Source organism: Peromyscus leucopus, chromosome 7, assembly GCF_004664715.2.
Source record: "Peromyscus leucopus breed LL Stock chromosome 7, UCI_PerLeu_2.1, whole genome shotgun sequence".
Lineage (NCBI taxonomy): Eukaryota > Metazoa > Chordata > Mammalia > Rodentia > Cricetidae > Peromyscus > Peromyscus leucopus.
The window spans coordinates 60,665,046-60,683,847 of record NC_051069.1 but is presented as its reverse complement, the minus strand read 5'-3'; the positions used below and the strand labels follow the sequence as shown (position 1 = coordinate 60,683,847).

Here is an 18,802-nt window from a genome sequence, read left to right as displayed (position 1 = left end):
TGAGGATGGGAGACTGAGCAACTCTTCACTAGTCCGCAACTTGGTTTATCCTCATAACTGCTGTGGAAAAGTGATACTGGCCTCCATTTACACACATGGAAACCCAGGCTTCACACACTTTGATCATGTGCCAAATTCCCATGATTAGAGAGAACACCACAGAAGAAGGACTCCATTATAGCCACTACAGCCCTAAAGCCAAACATTGAAAAGTCCAACCAATATAACTTACACACACTTTATTAAGTTGGGACACATTTTTTTTTTCCGAGTATGTCTGGTCTCCTGTTTCCCCTGCCCAATCATCATTCCTGGCATTTTGAAATGGGAGGAAACAGTATGTTCCAAGAAAAATGCTTCCTTCTGCTGTTCCTCCTTCGGTTCTGAAATAGAAAGCCTAAGACCCACAGCATCTCTACCCAGGACACCTAAGCAGCTAACAGCTAGCAAATGGCCAGCTGGGTACCATTTCCTAGCAGCACAGCAACAGTTCACAGTAGGACCTTATTGCTGTGGTTGGTGCTGAATCTTGCAGGTGCTTGGCTCACTGTTTGTCAACAGCTGAACTCCTACCCAAACAACAGTCTGAAAGTGCTAGTGTCGAGTGACTACGGGAATTAATTCTGTCTAGAGTTAAGCTTCCCAGACTTTGGTGTGCACAGAATGCCTACAATTCTGTGACATGCAGGTCTCATTAGTAAGCCTGAAGTGTACCCATTGCTCTACACTTCTGAGCACTCAGGAGAGGCTCGTGTTCCAAAGCCCACATGCAGTGACAGTCATTGCGTTCACCACAGAACTCAGTAGGAACAAGACGAGAACCATGAGCACACGTTTTCCAGACTGCAACATGGGGATACACACACACACACACACACACACACATACACACACACATACACACACACATACACACACACATACACACACACATATACACACACACATACACACACACACACACACACACATACACACACACATACACACACACATACACACACACATATACACACACACACATACACACACACATATACACACACACACATACACGCACACACACAGGCACACACATACACACACACACATACACACACGCACACACACATACACACACGCACACACACATACACACACACACATACACACACACATGCACACACATACACACACACACATACACACACACACACACACACACACACACACACACACGCGCGCGCACACACACACACATACACACAAACAACTTACAGTCGGTATAGCTGTGAACAGTATGTGTTATGGTTCAAATATAGAGTAGATATAAAAAGGGCTCCAGAGTTGGTGGCTTTGTCCCCAGCTGGCGGTACACTTGAGCGGTGGCTGCTCAGAGCACTAATGTCACCAGTGGGTTAACGATTACTGAGTAGAATATTAGGAGTTGGGGACTTTTTGGAGGAAGTAGGAAGGTAAGTCCCTACAGCAGGGGACATCCTGTGCCTAGCCTCCTCTTTCCCATCGTGGATGAGCAGTTTTGATCCAGCACACCCTCCTACTGCCCAAGAGCAACAGGACAGGCTGACCACGCACCGAGACCTCAGAGACTGAGTGCACAGAAACCTTTCCTCCTTTTACTTTTTCTCAGGCATGTTGTCAAGGCAATGACACGTGACTCACAGAGCATGCTGTCATTTTCTCAGTAGCTTTTACAGCCATTGCTGCTGTCTCACAGTGAATTCTCTCTGTGGATGAGGTAAACCTGGGAATACTGAGCAGAGGTCTCTCTATATAGCGTCTCTCACCTAGAGACCCCCTCCACCCTCATCTCCAAGGACAAAAGGACCAGAGATAGACATTATCACTTTACTCTCTAATGGGTGCTAAGGATCCGTGTACTTATAAGACACCATCAGGTGGGACTGTCATCCCTCCAAGGAGCACTGCTCTGCCCTGCCTCTCACAGGACACTCTAGCTTCCGAAAGTACCAGGTCACTGTGTCCCCATAACTGCAGGAAAAGTACAATGTATGTTCCAGGTGGCTCCATGGGAGGCTCCACCTCTTTACGTAAAGAAGTGAGGCTTACATAAATCTCAAGGGATCCTTCTAACACATTTTCTCCCCACAGTCATTTTTTCCCTTTCATGTTAAATACAAATGTTGTGTGATCCTTTGATGATCTATAACTTGGTCGGGTAACCCACTCTGCACAGGACACCAGTGGGAAAGCATTTTCCCAGCTAAGTAGTAGAAAGAACTACACACACCAGAGAGGCACAGGTAACATCAATTTGAAGGGGCTTCTTAGATAGACATAGCCAGTACTTGAAGTGTCCCCAAAATTACTCCATAAGAACAAGGACTTAGGGGCCCTCAAAACCCTTGTGATCTGAAGACTGGGACAGCGAAGCATAAACAGCTATTCTTAAGATCTTCTTCTCATTGATACTCAATGGCTCTTAAATGTGGTTTACCTGAGTAAACATTAGGTGACTGTCCAGGTTGCCAGCTGTCTCGGTCTACTCTTGCAAGATTCCCGAAAGTTGCATGCATCCATCTACCATTTCTCAGGTACCATTATATTCCTTCTCAGGTCTTTGATGGGATTGAAGACTAGCAGTTATAGTTACAACTTAGTGTGTATGTGTATGTGTGTATATATATATATGCATACATATAAATACATATATATAATATCTTAGATAGAACATATTAAGTATTAGATTCAGGTTCTTTAGGATAGGACACCCTTTGGAATGATCTTTGTAACATACCATTTACCTACGCTCTAGACTTCCCTGGATTTTAGTATGTGTTTCTTGCTTTATACTGTTCGCATTGGTTGTAGTTACATCTTATCTAGGTTATTATCCCTCATTATTCCTGGACAATATTTGATAACCATTCCTTTGTATATAGTCTTGTATTAAGTTAGAACCTTCTTATTTAGACAAAAAGCCGGAGATGTAGTGGGTAGCCATTCCAGCTTTGGTCTGGAAGTTCCAACACCCATTGAGGCTTTGGTAACTATCATGTCTACAAGGTGGAGCCAAGGGAGGGTCCTGAGGACCCGATATCAGGACACGCCACTCAACTACTGCTGCATCTTTCCCAGAACCCTCAACCTACCTATCCCTTCATTTGTAAGTTATGCCATTAAATAAATCTCCTTTTAACTATGTGGAGTGGCCTTAATAATTTCACCAATACCTGAGTGTCTTGACTGAGTTTTCAATTGCGCCAATCAGGGAAGGATACGACTTATACAAACTTGAGCTCATTTTGTACTGAAATCTATAAAGAGATTCTGTGTAGTTTCCAGTTTGTTTGTTCTTGAGACAGAGTTCCAGGTAGCCCAGGTTGCCCTGAAATCACTATGTAGCTGAGGATGCCCCTGATCCTTCTGTCTCTCCCTCTCAAGTTCTAGGATTCCAGAGATTAATCCTCACACAGCACCCATTATTTTTAATTTTTCCCTAGGATAATTTCAAGGCTAATTGGAATATCTACAGTAGAGACTTCTCATCAGAAAGCAGGTGGGTCAGAAAGGAGTAGATCTATTCACAGGCACCCTGGGTTGGAGGGGTAGTTAGTACAGGTCATACATGTTGAACTACAAGGTCACAGATGTGACATAAATTCAGTAACTGTCTTGTTTGTGTGTCTCCCTAACAGGATATGACAGGGTGTGTTTCCATATCAAACTGTGGAAGAATTTTCTCAAAATGCTTTGCATAGAAATCATAAAAGCCCTGGCACAAATGTGAGGTGGCTTCATTCTATGTCTTAAGAAGAGGGGAGGAGAGGAAGGTGGAAAACCCTGCAAGAATAAAAAGAACACATCTATCTTTGCAGCTCCCAAATGCTGCACAGGGAGTGTTCTAGGTATAGACCACAAACTTTTGTGAAGTGCAGTGCTTGACAGCCACAAGCTGAGCTGCCACATTGCTTGTCTCATCCAATACGTGCAGAGCAACCTAGCAAAACTGAACATTTTAAAACAAATATATAAACATGTAAGACCATGTTCTTTGAAAATAACTGCCGGAACTGGAGATGAAAAACACATGGGCGCCGAATGTGGGGACATGCCACACAAGCAGGGATTATAAAGATGGGAGCCACACAAGAGACATCAAAAGAAACCCGGGAGTGGCAGCTGGAGACAATGGGAGATGATGGAAGCAGTCGACTGCGTAGCAGACACAGCCATCCTGGTCCATCCGTGGAGAATGGACAAAGTCACCATCAAACACACAGCTAGTTACTGAACCCACGTGCTTTCCTGGATCCATATTTGGGATTGAAAAGAGCAGCCAAAACAATCTCCTCTAACACTGTACCTCTGAAATGATGTTGTCTTTCCTGTCTTATTTCTAAACCACATCTCTTAACTTTCTTGTCATACCTCTCTTGTGGAAGGGACTTAAAGTCATTGGTAGTCTGAGTGAACAACAAAGAGGTAACCTTAAAGCAAGCTTCATTAAATGAGCATTAACTTGAACAAGAGGCTAAGGGTAAGCCACACAATCTATATAAGCATAGGCAGAAAGGATGCATGCCTCTAACTGCTGAATACCAAGTCTTTGCTGCCCTGGGAAATTTCTCACAGACAAACATTCCTACAACTTCCTTCAGCAGCCTGTGGGTGGTGAGCGCACACGTGGATCCAGACACACTTTGTAGAAGCACCAACATGGTCTTAATCATAACCTGCTGCCTCTAAGAAGCCAGCAGTTAAGTCCATTGCCAAATGACGCCCTCATTTTCTGCAGTCATGATTTACTTCAGCGAAAATCTTTGTTTTACAATTTTGCTTTTGGAATTTGTCAAGATTGTGCATTTTTCTCCACTGTTCTCAGTTACCATGACAAAACTTTTAAATGTGGGTGTGACTGCCAAGGAGACTCTTCCTTTTGACCAATGACTTCACCATAGAACTAAATTCAGTTTTCCAAAGACAGCATTTAAAGAATAAACAGTGGCTTGAGGCATGGCGATAGAGTGACCTCGATATTTTCTGTGGACAGTCTACAAGACTCGGGAGTGAAGGGCTAATAAAATAATCACAGGCTTCACTGCCTGCAGCTCCATTCAAGGGCTTGCAGAACACTCCAAAGGAAATATTCCCTCTAATAACACTTGGATCGAATGGGTGATTTGGATTTTTGGCCAATTAAGACCCTAGGGAATTACTAGACTTGGCCTCTGTAACACAAAATGAAACCATATGTGGTGTCAGTTTCCCAATCATGTGAACTTGGTAGAGGGAAGCCTACTACAGAGGAAAATCTACTGTCAGGCTGACTTCTACACTAACTCTCCTCATTAAGACAGCTCTACAATGTCCCTTTCCAAGAAGGTTGTACATGATGCAGCTCACCATCAACTCAGAAAAACTCAAGGAAAATGAGCAGACTGTTCTGCAAACTGCCCGCTAGGGTAAGTATAAAGTTCTACAGCAAAACAAGCCCAAACCAAATGAAGAAAACTATGCTTCTAAACCTAAAACGAACGTGGACTTTCTAGTTCTTTCTCTAACAAAAGCATTTTAATGCTTGGTTACCACCTATCTGACCCTTCCAAGTTTCATTTCTAAGTTGTATTTGGCATGGCAATGTCTGCTGGAAGCAAACAGAGCTTTGAGATAATAAATCAAATGGGTAGATTAATCCGACAAGGCCTGAGGTACAGCACTGAGGGTTCTCTTCTCAGCTCTCACCCCAAGGCTGCATGCTGGTCACCTGCCTAGGTGACAGCACGAGCGAGTGAGTGCTCTGAGCCATCTGAGACCCTCTCACTCAGGACTAAGCAAGCAAACTGTGGGGCTTTGTACGGCAGGCTGTTACCTGTGAGTGGATGTTTTCCTTCATTCTTCGATGTCCACTTTGGGGTATAAGTTGTTACTTTTGCAAGCTGAAAATATCCACTTTGATAGAAAAAAAACAAAACGGGGGTGGGGGTGGGGGGGGGGTGGGAAACCAAGTGCACACTGGCAACACCAACGAGGCTAATGCAGGCCTGGAGACGGGGCTGATGTGATGACAGGAGGTCCCTGCTCCCAATTCCTCCGGAAGTCTTTCAGATTACATCACTATAGTTCATAAACTGTAGAAATAATTCACTTATCCCTGCATGACGGAGGAAATTATAGGATGAGAAGTTTCACAGGGGAATTCAGTTGTAAGAACCAATTCACTCATGCTTTCTACAGGAAAAACAACATAGTTGTGGGTACAGTCACTTAAGCAATAATTTGCTTTATTATTACAATTATAAAAACATCACCTGCCTGCCTCACCCTTGCATCTACCATCTACTCTGAAATTCCTGTGAGCACTGATGATCAAGAACTCGGTTCTTTCATAATTGAAAAATACACAACCATCATGTATTAGGCTATACATAGTATGTCTGAAGACATACTATGAAACTGAAATTTGTAAATGGAGGCAAGGGCAGGAACTCCCTGTAGACACTTTGCCTAGCATAAAAATGAAAATAAAACAAAGCAAAAATCCTCAAATGAAATAAGTATCATAGGCATATCTGCAAGAACTGTAATTTCTGGAAGAAAATATCAAATTTATAAACAATTCAGAATCAACTGGAGGTATAGTTTGAGAAAATTACAAATTGTATTGTGGTGATATTTTATTTGTGATGAAATGTGGTGATATTTTATTTGTATGTTAATAAATAAAGTTTGCCTGGAGATCACAGGAAATAGCAAGCCATTTTAAGTAAACCCAAAAGTCAGGCAGTGGTAGCACATGCCCTTAATCCGATCACTTGGCAGGCAGGGTCTCTGTGTATTCAAGGCCATACTAGGGAACAGAGCCAAGCATAGTGACACATGCCTTTAATCCCAGTACCAACCATAGAGACCTGGAGGTCTGTACAGACAGACAGTGACAAGGAAGTGAGGTAGCTGGGCTATGAGCCAATGAGAGGGCAGAACAGCAAGGCAATAAAGGCGCGGGTAGACAGGAAGTAGCTCACTTTGGAAACTGTGGCGTGGTGGTAAGTGAGGTAAGGTTAACTGGTGACTGTTCTGATTCCTCTAATCGCTGTCAGATTTTTACTCCTATTTCTGGCTCCGTGTTTTTTATTTATTTATTTATTTATTTATTTATTTATTTATTTATTTATTTATTTATTTAATAAGACCACTTAGAAATTCGTCTACATTGTATTCTGAGGCCAAATTATTTAAAATATTTGTGCTCTAGACAGCTAATGAAACGTCTAACTTCAACTCAAAGGACACTGAATGCCATCTTCAGAGCTTTTGACCATCCCCAGCATCCTGGAGGGTGTTCCTGGGAAACAGATGTTTGACTTGTTCCCATGTCTGTGAACTTTACAGACAGGGCCACTGGGTGTTCTTTAGCAGAGGCAATATTCTACCTGGAGAAGAAAATACATCCCCTCGTCTGAAAATGACCTAAATCTAGAGACATCAGAAATCATCTCATAGCCTGTCATTTTAAAAAGGCAGTTTTAATTAAAATAAAAATAAAAGCGAATGCATAGACTGGACTTTTAGCCAAATTCACAGTAAATTATCCAAGTTCTCTGCTGTGGCGGTCACGCCCCTCTGACACATGGGCACCTGGAGGGTCAGCAGTGTGGCGTGCAGGGTGCCTGTCTGAGGAAGAAGACGGAAAGTCTTTCCTAGCAGCCTGCGTAGCACAGTCTGGCACCATGACGCTGGCCAGCCGGGGTGGCTTCTAGATCAGCTTCAGCTTGATTTGTCTTTGTCCTATAACCAAAACCTGTGGTGTCTCCAGGTCTTACCATCTAGCTCTGGTGGGCAATTAACAAATGTGACCTGTGTTATTTGAGGGGATTAAATAAGCTCTTGGTCACCCCAGGGCTCCATCTCATACCTGCTCATCCCACCTGAAGGACTTAAAATTTACCTAACTTTTTCATACCCAAGCCCACCTATTCTTGAAATCCACATGCTCTGGCTATCCAGCCACACACTTCTTTCTCCACCTTCCTTTACATCTATAATCTAGTTGTTTTCTAAATTCTGCAAAGTTTAATTTAGCCCCTGCCCATCACACCCCTGGAGCTGAAGACAGGACCCAGTGCTCTACTACTGAGCTAAATCCCCAACCCTACGTAAGGCTTTTCTAAAGAACTGACTGCAACATTGTCAAAACCTTTCTTCACATATCCCAAGAGAGAAGGGAAGAAAAGCAATTCATAATGGAAACAAAGAAAGAAGAAACCCTAAAGATGACCAGCTAAAAGAATTAAAAGAAAAATGATTTCTCACAGAATAGCTATCACAAAAGTCAAAATCCTTCAAGAGCTCTGGATATCTGATTGTTCTGTTGATTTGTTTAAATAAATATATACCTTTTTGTTTTTCTGTGCATAATCACCAAAATAACGGTGTTCTCCTAGAATAAATACAGCTTGAACTTGCTTCTGTGTGTTTCTGGAAGTGACAAACTGAATTACTATGCTTACATTGAAAGATTGAGCTGAATGTGGTGGCACACACCAGCAATCCCAGCACTCATGAGACTGAGGCAAGAGCAATGATCTAAGTTCAAAGCCAACTTGGGTTACAATATGAGACCCAGCCTCAAAACAAAGCAAAAAAAAGAAATGAAATGAATAAGATCACAATATATTACAAAAGGAACAGAGCAATCACTGCAAACCTCTCAGACTGTGCTCTAAATTCCAAATATGTATGTGTAGTTCATGGATACCCATTTACACTTGAATATGTGTTTATTCCAGAGCTGCTCTGGTGGAAAGAACAAAGTTCCCCCATGGCAGGCACTGAACCAATCTGCAGAGACAATGTGGCCGCCTTGGCAGGTCCTGAGGCCTGAAAGCTCCGTGTGGTGACTGACCCTGGGCTCACGGGCTCACGCTCTTCTGGTTTACTGTATCAGAACTCTGCCCTTCCAGAATGACCCTATGACCTCACGGGAAGCCCTGAAGACAGAATGAAATGCTGTTAGAGAGAGAGGAGACAAGATAGAGAGGGAAATGGAGAGAAAGGAATGGGGGGGGGGGTCGTGAAAGAGAAGGAAGGGAGGGAAGGGGAGAGAGAGACCGGATATCAGGGAAGGACACACAGTCACATTCCTTCAGTCACTCATGAAATTTGGCTGGGAGTTACTGACATAGATGTGAAACTCAAGACTTTCATCTTTTATTGCCTTTTACATGTTTACTGCCAATCAAGACTATGGTATTCCTAGCAGTTGGCATCTTCTATCAATCACGTAAAAATCTAAACAAACATCCAAAAGAAAACGGAGAAAAACAAAGATGAAAAATCAGTATTGTTATCAACTTCAAAGTAAACTTTTTAAGTAAAAAAATTCCAGAACATCGGGAAGAAATGGCTTTAAAATGAAACAATCCTTGCTCCAGCCTAGACTCTCATTAGTCTGTATTTCTATGTAGATTTGAAATGGGCCTCATCAATTTGATTTCACTGAAATCTTCTGTGGCAGGTGAAATGATAAGAACTTCATAAATGTTAGCCAGTCCCACACTGACCCTAGAAGGGTGCTATTTTTAAATGCTATTATGTCCAAGGTCACATGGCTAATGAGAGGCAGACCCAGAATCTGGTCACCCAACGGTCTGGGAAACCACTGGACCATGTCCTCTCTCCTGAAGCCTGATAAGCTGAGCCCGACACATTGTCTCCACATGTCACATAACCATCCAGGAACTTCCTCCATCTCTCCATTGTGCCCTTTACCTGAGTGCAGTCAGCTGCAGCCCTGTCTCCACTATTTCCACTCAGCCTAAATCCACATCCGTTCCTCTCAGTCTCCAACCACTATTTCCCCTCAGCATTAACACGGTAGCTTTATAAGAAAGACCTGCCTCTGCTCAGGCGCGCGCGCGCGCACACGCGCACACACACACACACATACACATTCATTCAATAGATTTGTTCAACTTGAGTATCTTACTAATTTAGTAAATGCAAAATTGAACTGTGAATCCAACCTTGTGGTTAAAGGAATGATAACAGCTCCTTGGATTTGTCATGTGACCTGAAAATAACTCACTGAAGCTCCGCTGTCTGATCACTGTATTACCTCCCCACCCTACTTTTTGTAGTGCTTGCAATTGGATGCAGAGGTGGACACATTCTAGGCAAGCACTCTATCACTATGCTATAATAATCTGTGTGTGTGTGTGTGTGTGTGTGCGTGTGCGCGCGCGCGCGTGAACACATGTTCATGTCAGAAGTACACAACAGTTTTGGAGGCCGAAGACAACTTGGGCAAAGTTCCTTGGGTGGGGTGTCCACGTTTTTGTTTTTTAGAAACACTGACTCTCACTGGCCTAAAAATCACCAAGAACAATAAGTAGGGTAGGGTAGCATGGGAGTGCCCCAAATCCACCTGCCCCCAAAGCCCAAGCACTGAGGTGATAACTAGGTTCTACCACAACTGTCTGGTTTTTCTTTTCTTCTTGCTCCTTCTCAACTGAGATATCTTCCCAACCCCTAAAGTTTCTTAGCTGCTCCCAGCATCTCCTCACACAGATTCCCACTGCCAAAACCCCAGCACTTCGAATTACACAAGACTCCGGTGTATCCTGCATTTTCCTGTTCACACAAGTTCTGACTTACGCATGCACACCTACATTTGCTCTTATGGATGAGCACAATTTCAGACACACCAGGAGCAGTCGTTTCTTCCCACATTCCCTCCCCTCGTCCCTTCACTCTCCTCTGTCTGCTGCTGGGGGCGTTGATTTATCACGTAAGGCCAGCTGCACAAGCCCTTTCCAATCCCTCCAGGCAGATGTAATCCCCACTTCCTCTGAACTTTCTGCTGGCATGGCCACCAGCATTCAGTGCACCTTGCATTGCTGCTATTATTTGTGTAGCCCCCACCACTAACTCACCACCTAAAGAGCAGCACTGCCTGGCTTATTTCCTCTCACCCCATTACAGCAGAGAGGCCGCCGGCAGATGATGCGGATCAGGAAGAAATGGCGGGTCAGTGGGTGACTGCATTTGCGCATGGCGGTCCAGCCAGAGAAGAAATGAAGTTAAAATAAACAAGAGAACCTCAGAGGACACCAAGGTGAGGCAGAAACACTCAGGGCTAGGTCAGCAGACCTGGCCTCTTTCAGAAATATAATCCCCTCCTCCTATGGCCCACCAGAGCAGATCTGTCCCCAGTGGAAATCTTTTGGAACCCGTGAAAGCATTGCTTTGTGAAAGTAGTAAGCAGCACGAAATGAAAGCTCCAGTCGGGCTGAGCTGGAGCACTGGTGAGGTTCCCCAAGGCAGACTGTTAACTGGGCTGGTCTGTCAACTGCCAGTACCATCCTCTAAAGCCCTCCATTGCTCTGTGCACTGTTAGCAACAGAGACAACCAGACAGAGTCTGCTGTGGGGTCCGTTGCCCTTCTGGTGCCCCTGGAGTTTTGACTATGCAGTCATCATAGAGAGGCCTCAATCTGTCCATCTACAAAACCAAGGCTATGTAACATGCCTGCACAGCAGCTCTGTGGATTAAGTGAGTTACCGTAGAGCACTTCTGACAGCACTTGCCATTCACACACGAAAGGGTTTAAACCATATGCATTGTCATATCTGACTTTAGAAAATGTATGACAGAGATGCAGAGTTGTACTTATACAAAGGCTTCATCAGAATGCAGCACAGCAAACATTTCCTGACATCCCACTTATTATATGTAAAGAGACCTGGCTAAGCTAGAAAGCTTTCTTATCTTTTAAGAGCTAAAGGCTAATGGACATGAGTAATAATTAACCCCAGTTAAGTCAGATGATGTCAAGGGATACCCTCAGATCCACTAGAAAAGGCTCCCAATAAACACAAAAGGCCAGTGGTTCACAGCTTTATCTATCTGGCAAGGTCTGGTACCATTCAGGTATGTCTCCATTAGAAGGACGCAGACCAGGAGTCTACTGCTGGGAGATGTCACTAAAGGTCCCACAGTGTGGGAGACGGTCCTCTGTATAAGGAAGCTCTCTGCTCGAAATGTCAACAGTCCTGGGTCAGACTCCTGCTCTATCCAACTGAGATGAGACAAGCTTCCCATGAAGCTCCTTTCTCTTACAGCATTCTCCTCCTCCCTGCCACCTGTCACCACATGCCCAGTGGGGCAGGAGCACATCCTATGTTGCCTCAGTTTTCAGTTTCACCATCAAAGCTCCAATTACAACAACAACAAGAAGTGCTGTGGAAATACCAAGCTATTCTCATTTTTACAGCATGCTTTTCTGAGGCTGGCAATAAAAGCTTTTAAAAAATGCTTGTCTGGAAAGAACAAAAGGCAAAGGAAATTACTGTTATTTAACTATTGCCAATTAAAATAATGAAGCTTCAAATGACTAAATTATCCAGAGTATAAACACACGTTGGCTTAGACTCCTGTTTCTACAACAATCAGCGTTCTTCACTTAACATTGTAATGTGCACAGAGAAACGTGTTTTTGATGTTCCGATACTATCTGTCCTGCCACAAAGCATGTTCTTACAGCAGTGTCTCCTAAACACTCTACATTTGCTATTGCATTCAAAATGCTCACTGATAAACTTGCAGATTCATGGACAGGGCATCTGCCACCTACCCTAGTCATGGATCAAAGGAAAATTATGCTGCAACTTGTCACATCTTTTATGGTGGCTGCTAGAAAAAACGGAAACAAGAAGTGTTAGGAGGATGGGAGAAACTGGAGGCTGTGAGCTGTCTACATGGAGTGCCATGGCAGCCACAGCACACAATAAGGTTGTCCTCAAAGAACTAAACATGGGGGCGTGTAGCTCAGTGAGTGACCTGCTTGCTTACTATGCACAACATGCCAGGTTCCACCCCAGCAGTCTGAGCTTGGTGGTGAGTGAGTGTTAGCCCAAAAATTTGGAGGTGGGTCAGGAATGCCAGGTCTTCAGCTACAATGAGAGTTCAAGAGCCATCTGGCTAAATAAGCCCTGGTGCCCTGTCTGCCTCCCACTCAAAAGGGACAAGGCCAGGCCCATCAATGTTCCAGCACGGATGGGGCCCCACCCTGGCTACAGAGCAATTGGGAGGAGCAGTCACCTTTGTCCCGAGGGTTGGCCATTGGTAAGTTGCCCATCATTGAGTAAGTAATCCCACAACTGTGCATGTGCAAGCAATTCTCATTAAATCCAGGGGGATACAGACACGGAAATAGAAGAGGGGTGTGTTTGGTTCCCAGCAACAAGAGCTTCAGGGGATCCAGTGCTCTCTTCTGGTCTCCTTAGGAATACCTATGAACACACATACACACACATACAAGTACACATGCAAACACATATACATATATGCATGCACATACATATATACACACAAGGACACATACATACATGTACATATGTACTCACATACACACACACATATATGCACATACACATATACACACACATACTTACACACATGCATACACACATACACACATACATACGTGCACATGCACATATATACACTCAAGTACATGTGTATGTATGCACATACACACACATATACATACATGCATGCACACACAAACATACACATATATACACACATATACATATAAATACATATAGACACACATAAAATCAAATTAAAATTTTACACATAAAATATTTACACAGTTAATAACATTGTTTCTATATTCCCTTTTTGGAACCATTTACCTCGATTTCCTGTACATCTTAGAAGTAACACATGCACTTCAGAATGGCAGCAACTTGTGTATTCATGTATGTGTACTTTTGTGTATATGTGTGTGCATGCATGTATGTATATGCATGCATGTGTGTGTATGTATGTAGAACACGTTTAGCTCAGATTCTATTAGAAACATCACAGAAGAGCTGAGGAAAGACCATAAGAGCCAAAAATACAAGAAGGCACTGAAACAGTCTGCCCTAGACATGGCCACATAAAGCAGACCTATACCTGTTAACACAGGAGGGGAGTTAGCCTCTCCCAGGATGAGCCCTTTATTGTCCAACGCAGAGTGGTCAGCCCTTAACCCTTACACACACAAATAATAAAAACGGAGATTCAGCACGTGTATTTACATACCTGTGCGTGCACACACACACACACACACACACACACACACACACACACACACATATGTGGGGTGACAAGAGAGACTTGAGGGAGAAAAGGGAAGGAGAAATGTGATGTAACACTATTTCAATTGAAAACATACTTTAAACTAAATACCTACTTTGTCTTCAATAAATGTAAAATAAGACTCAAAAGTTTTCAGTACTGAGTTTTAGCTCATGACATGAGTGTTGAGGAGATCACCCTTGCACACTGTTTCTCTTCATACAATCGGCCTTAGAGGATTGTCTTTTTTTTTTTTTTAGAAGATTGTATTTTAAACATAATTTTTTATTGATTCTTTGGCATTTTCTTGTGTACTGTGGAACCACATATTTGTTCTCCCTGTACTTTAAAACTGAAGTCTGCGCACGTATGAGCTTTGTAGAATAGTTACACGTAACTTTACAAGCATTACGTCTTACAGCATCAAAGAACATTTTTGTGCTACTTAAGTATCAAAGAGCAGCATCAAATCACAGTTTCTAATGCAGCAAAGACTAGCAAGGACGCAACACTAGCAATAAAAAGAACAGGTAATCCTGCAGAGTACATGTGACCTTAAAAGTGAAAGGGACATGCTGGAGGGACGGCTGAGAGGTTGATGTGTCTGCTGTACACGCATGAGGGCCGATGTCAGACCACTCGTGGTGGTCACAGCTGTAATCCCAACGTTCCTATGGTGGACGAGAGGAGCGAACTCTCAGAAGCTCGGGGTTGGCCATCCAGGCGGACAGTGTTGGAACAAGAGGCCCTGTTCAAACATGATGGAAGGAGAAGGCCAACACCGAGGTTGTCCTCTAACTTCCATGCACATGCTAGCACTCACACACACTTGCACACACACATGTACACACCACAAAGGAAAAAAGGTGGTAAAAACTAAAATTTCCCAATATGATGTAGAGTCTCCAAAGAAAAGGCTGTGAGTCCTACGAGATAAAGAGCACAGGAGAGCGATGAGAAGCCCCAGTGCTTTGTCCATTTGGAGCCATCATTAGGAACGAGAATACTCTCATCTGTAAGCAATAAAAACCCTGCCCAGGGAGCTGTACAAGGAGCAAAACAGAAAAGGAAATTTTCAACATCATGCAATATATAAAATGATGAGAAAAAAAGTCATAAAATGTGAAAGTTCTTCACCTAGCACGTCCTGTTTTAAATGGGTCATGATAGTGTTATCTGGGAGGAAAGTGATTTAAAATCCTTCCTGAGAGTCAACAATTGTAAATCAATAGACTGAATAAATAGGTCTTGGGATACAGGAAGGTACAGAAAGATTAGGTGTCTATTTTCATGTATCCACTTAAAAATCTTGAATCCAGTGATTTTATATATAACCATGAAAATAACAACCATTATTATGTCAACCACAAGGAAAAATATCATGTTGGAACCTTCCTGAAAACAGAATGCTACAGTACAAATATATTTTAAAGTTAATACCAGCTTAATCTTCTGTGGATTATCATGAACAGAAAAATATCTAACAACATATTACCCAAGTTTTAGAGAGGAAAAGGACAACTTTCCAAACATTCTTCTGAAAGCTAGCAAGGAATACACTGTGAGCTGTTGGCCTTATGTTCCCGTACTTGCCTTTCTTACACTCCAAAGCAGAACTGTTAAATGGGCAGCGAAATGCTTGTCCGGCAGCATGCCAAGACAGGCTTCACTGACTGACCACTCTACAATCTCTATTCGGAAGTATTTTAGAATTTTAACACACTCTTAACTGTCATTATGAGTCTTAAGTCTTCCATAATATGAATACTTTGAAATATTTCCCCAAATCCTAGCAAATGCTCTCATCCTTCCTGCTCTCTAGAGTAAGGACTTCTACCAAGGCAAGAAAGAAAGAAGGGAGGGAGGGAGGGAGGGAGGGAGGGAGGGCGGGCAGGAAGCCGGGAGTTGTTACAGTAAGGCTGGCCATCATCTAAGTCACTCCACGGTATGTAAAACAGTGGTTTGCTCAGAAAGTGCTTCAACCTGAGAGACTCCGGTTTACAAGCAGCATCTGACTTGGTTTGGAGTATGGAGGATGATTCTGCAGTTAGTTAGGAACACATATGAACAATGTCACATGTCTGGCGCCACCCACAAGGCACTACCTGATAAATGACTAGTTCCTCAAGCAGAAAGGTGCTAGTTTATAAACTGGAACTGAGAGAGGCTATAGGAATAATAAGGTCACATCAAGGAAATCAGATCTGTGAGCAAATGAGCATCTACACAGACACACACACACACACACACACACACACACACACACACACACACACACATCTGGTGTGGCAATGCTCACTGATAGACCAAGCTAGTGCTAAAACTGTATCCCCTCTGGAGCTGTAAGTCAGAATAAGCCCTTCATCTTCTAAGGTGCTTTTTGTTGGGGTGTTTTGTCATAGTGACAGAGATAAATGTCAACAAGCAATAGGAACTATAACTACCACTGTTGAAGCTGTGATGGATTGAGGGTGATGTACCACCCCTCAAGTCAACCTTCTTGTCTCTCCAGATAACAGTCAGGAGATAAAAAGCACCCACAATGTGATGTAGACAAAAGACAGAACTTTATCCATACAGGACACTGAGAAACTTATTCTTCGCATTTTAATTTCAGGAAAATTCATTTCATTACAGTGTTGGTATAGAGGCTTGCATATCTAAGCTTATTTCTTCTCTATAATTTACATACCAACCATAGTTTCTCCTCCCTCCTCTCCTCCCATTCCTTCCCACCTCCCTCTCATCTACCCCTTCCCCATCCACTCCTCCATCCAGAAAGAGTCAGGCCTCCTGTGGGTGTGAACAAAGCATGGCACATCAAGTTGAGGTAGGACCAAGTTCCTCCCCTGTATCAAGGCTGGACCAAGTAATCCAGCATGGGGAATAGGTTCCCAAAAGCCAGCTAGGTGCACCAGGGACAGGTCCTGACCTCACTGTTAGGAGCCTCACAGTCAGACCAAGCTACACAACTGTCACACATATGCAGAGGGCCTAGGTCAGTCCCATGCAGGCTCCCTAAGTCCAATGTTCATGAGCTCCAGTAGCTCAGGTTGGCTGTCTCTGTGGGTTCCCCTGTCATGACCTTGACCCTCCTGGTTCCTATAATCCCTCCTCCATTTCTTCAGGAGGACTCTCCGAGTCAGCTCGGCCCAATGCCAGTGCTTGGCTGTGGATCTCTGCATCTGCTTCCATCAGTTACTGTATGTTGCCACATGTCCTGTGGCTTTACCTATGTGCCGTTACATGCTGCTCCCTGGATGGTGGACAGGTTAACAGAAATGGGCTGAGTTTAAATATAAGAGCTAGTCAGTGGTAGGCCAAGCAGTTTTAATTAATATAAGCTTCTGAGTGATTATTTTATAAGTGGCTGCAGGGTCCGTGGGGCTGTGCAGGTCAAGAGAAAACTTTCAGATACAATTGCCTTTACACTAAAGCCTATTTCTAATGGCTAACTTGGAGGCCAGTAAAGTCTCTCCTTGGTTAAAGGCACTTGCAACACAAACCTGGGATCCCCAAAAGTCACATAAAGGAGTGAACCAACTCCACAAAGTTGTCCTCTGACCTCCACACGAACACTGTGATGCACACAGCACACACATACATACATACATACATCGTGTGCACACAAACAGTAAAAGTAACAATAATAATAAGCCTCAAACCTATTGTTTAAAAAAGCTAACTACAGAAATACCAGAAATGTCCATATTAATGAATGCATGTCTGTGCACAATGTACATGCAGGGCCTGCAGAGGCTCTTATATTTAAACTCAGCCTATTTCTGTTAATCTATATGTTGCCACATGTCCCATGGCTTTACCTGTGTGCTGTTACATGCTGTTCCCATGAGGAGTTTGCAGATGGTTGTGAGCCACCATGTGGGTGATGAGGACCAAATCCGGGTCCTCTACAAATGCTCTTTACCACTGATCCAACTCTCCAGCACCCAAAAGTTATATTTAGTTTCTTTTGTGGTTTTGGCTTGTTTTTTGTTTTGTCTGTTTTTAATTTTTTAGACAGCGTCTCACTATGTATCTCCAGCAGGTTTATAACTCATTATGTGGACCAAGCTAGCCTTTAACTCACAGAGATCTGCCTGCCTCTGTCTCCTGGGTGCTGGGATTAGAGTCACACACCCAGGCCAAATTATACTCTGAGTAAAAAAAAGCACTACCAATAATTGTGCTCTAATATTTTACCTAACCTAACCTATTAGCCTAGAAATGTTTTAACCCTATTTTTCCCAACTAGCAAAGTCCTCCTGGCTCTCATGACCCCACTCAGTGTCACCATCTCAAAGTCTCATGCTAACAGTCTTTATTCGACTCTATTAGTCAGTTTTCCCCCCACAGATTTTTCTTTAAAGCTAGTTACAGCCACATACCTTTCAAAATTACATGTGACATTTACTCTGTGGCTAATTCAAATTTGCTCCTTCTTCTGGAGAATACAAACATAGCAGGATTCGTAAGACATAAGGAACAAACTTACCAGCCTACGCCTTTCCTCTTCTACGGCAATAAGCAGCCTCGCGAATTCTTTCAGCGACTGAGCTGTTTAAAAACAAGACAGAAAGGCATTAATCCTGTTTCGGGGCTAATATTTAATTACATAGGAGCAAGCATTAAATGAAGATAGTTATTAATTTGTGTCTTATATTGTGTGATTTTGTTTGTACATCTATAAAAACAAGCATATACTAAGAGG

At 43.1% G+C, this 18,802-nt stretch overlaps 1 protein-coding gene across 1 annotated transcript in view; it reads right to left on the bottom strand.

The window, feature by feature from the left end:
- Positions 1 to 18,802, bottom strand: part of Arhgap42 (Rho GTPase activating protein 42) — a 221,895-nt gene that overhangs the window by 115,699 nt on the left and 87,394 nt on the right. Inside the window, exon 3 of the mRNA XM_028873103.2 lies at positions 18,587 to 18,648. Coding sequence (XP_028728936.1) covers positions 18,587 to 18,648 — 62 coding nt within the window. The remainder of the gene's footprint in view (positions 1 to 18,586; positions 18,649 to 18,802) is intronic.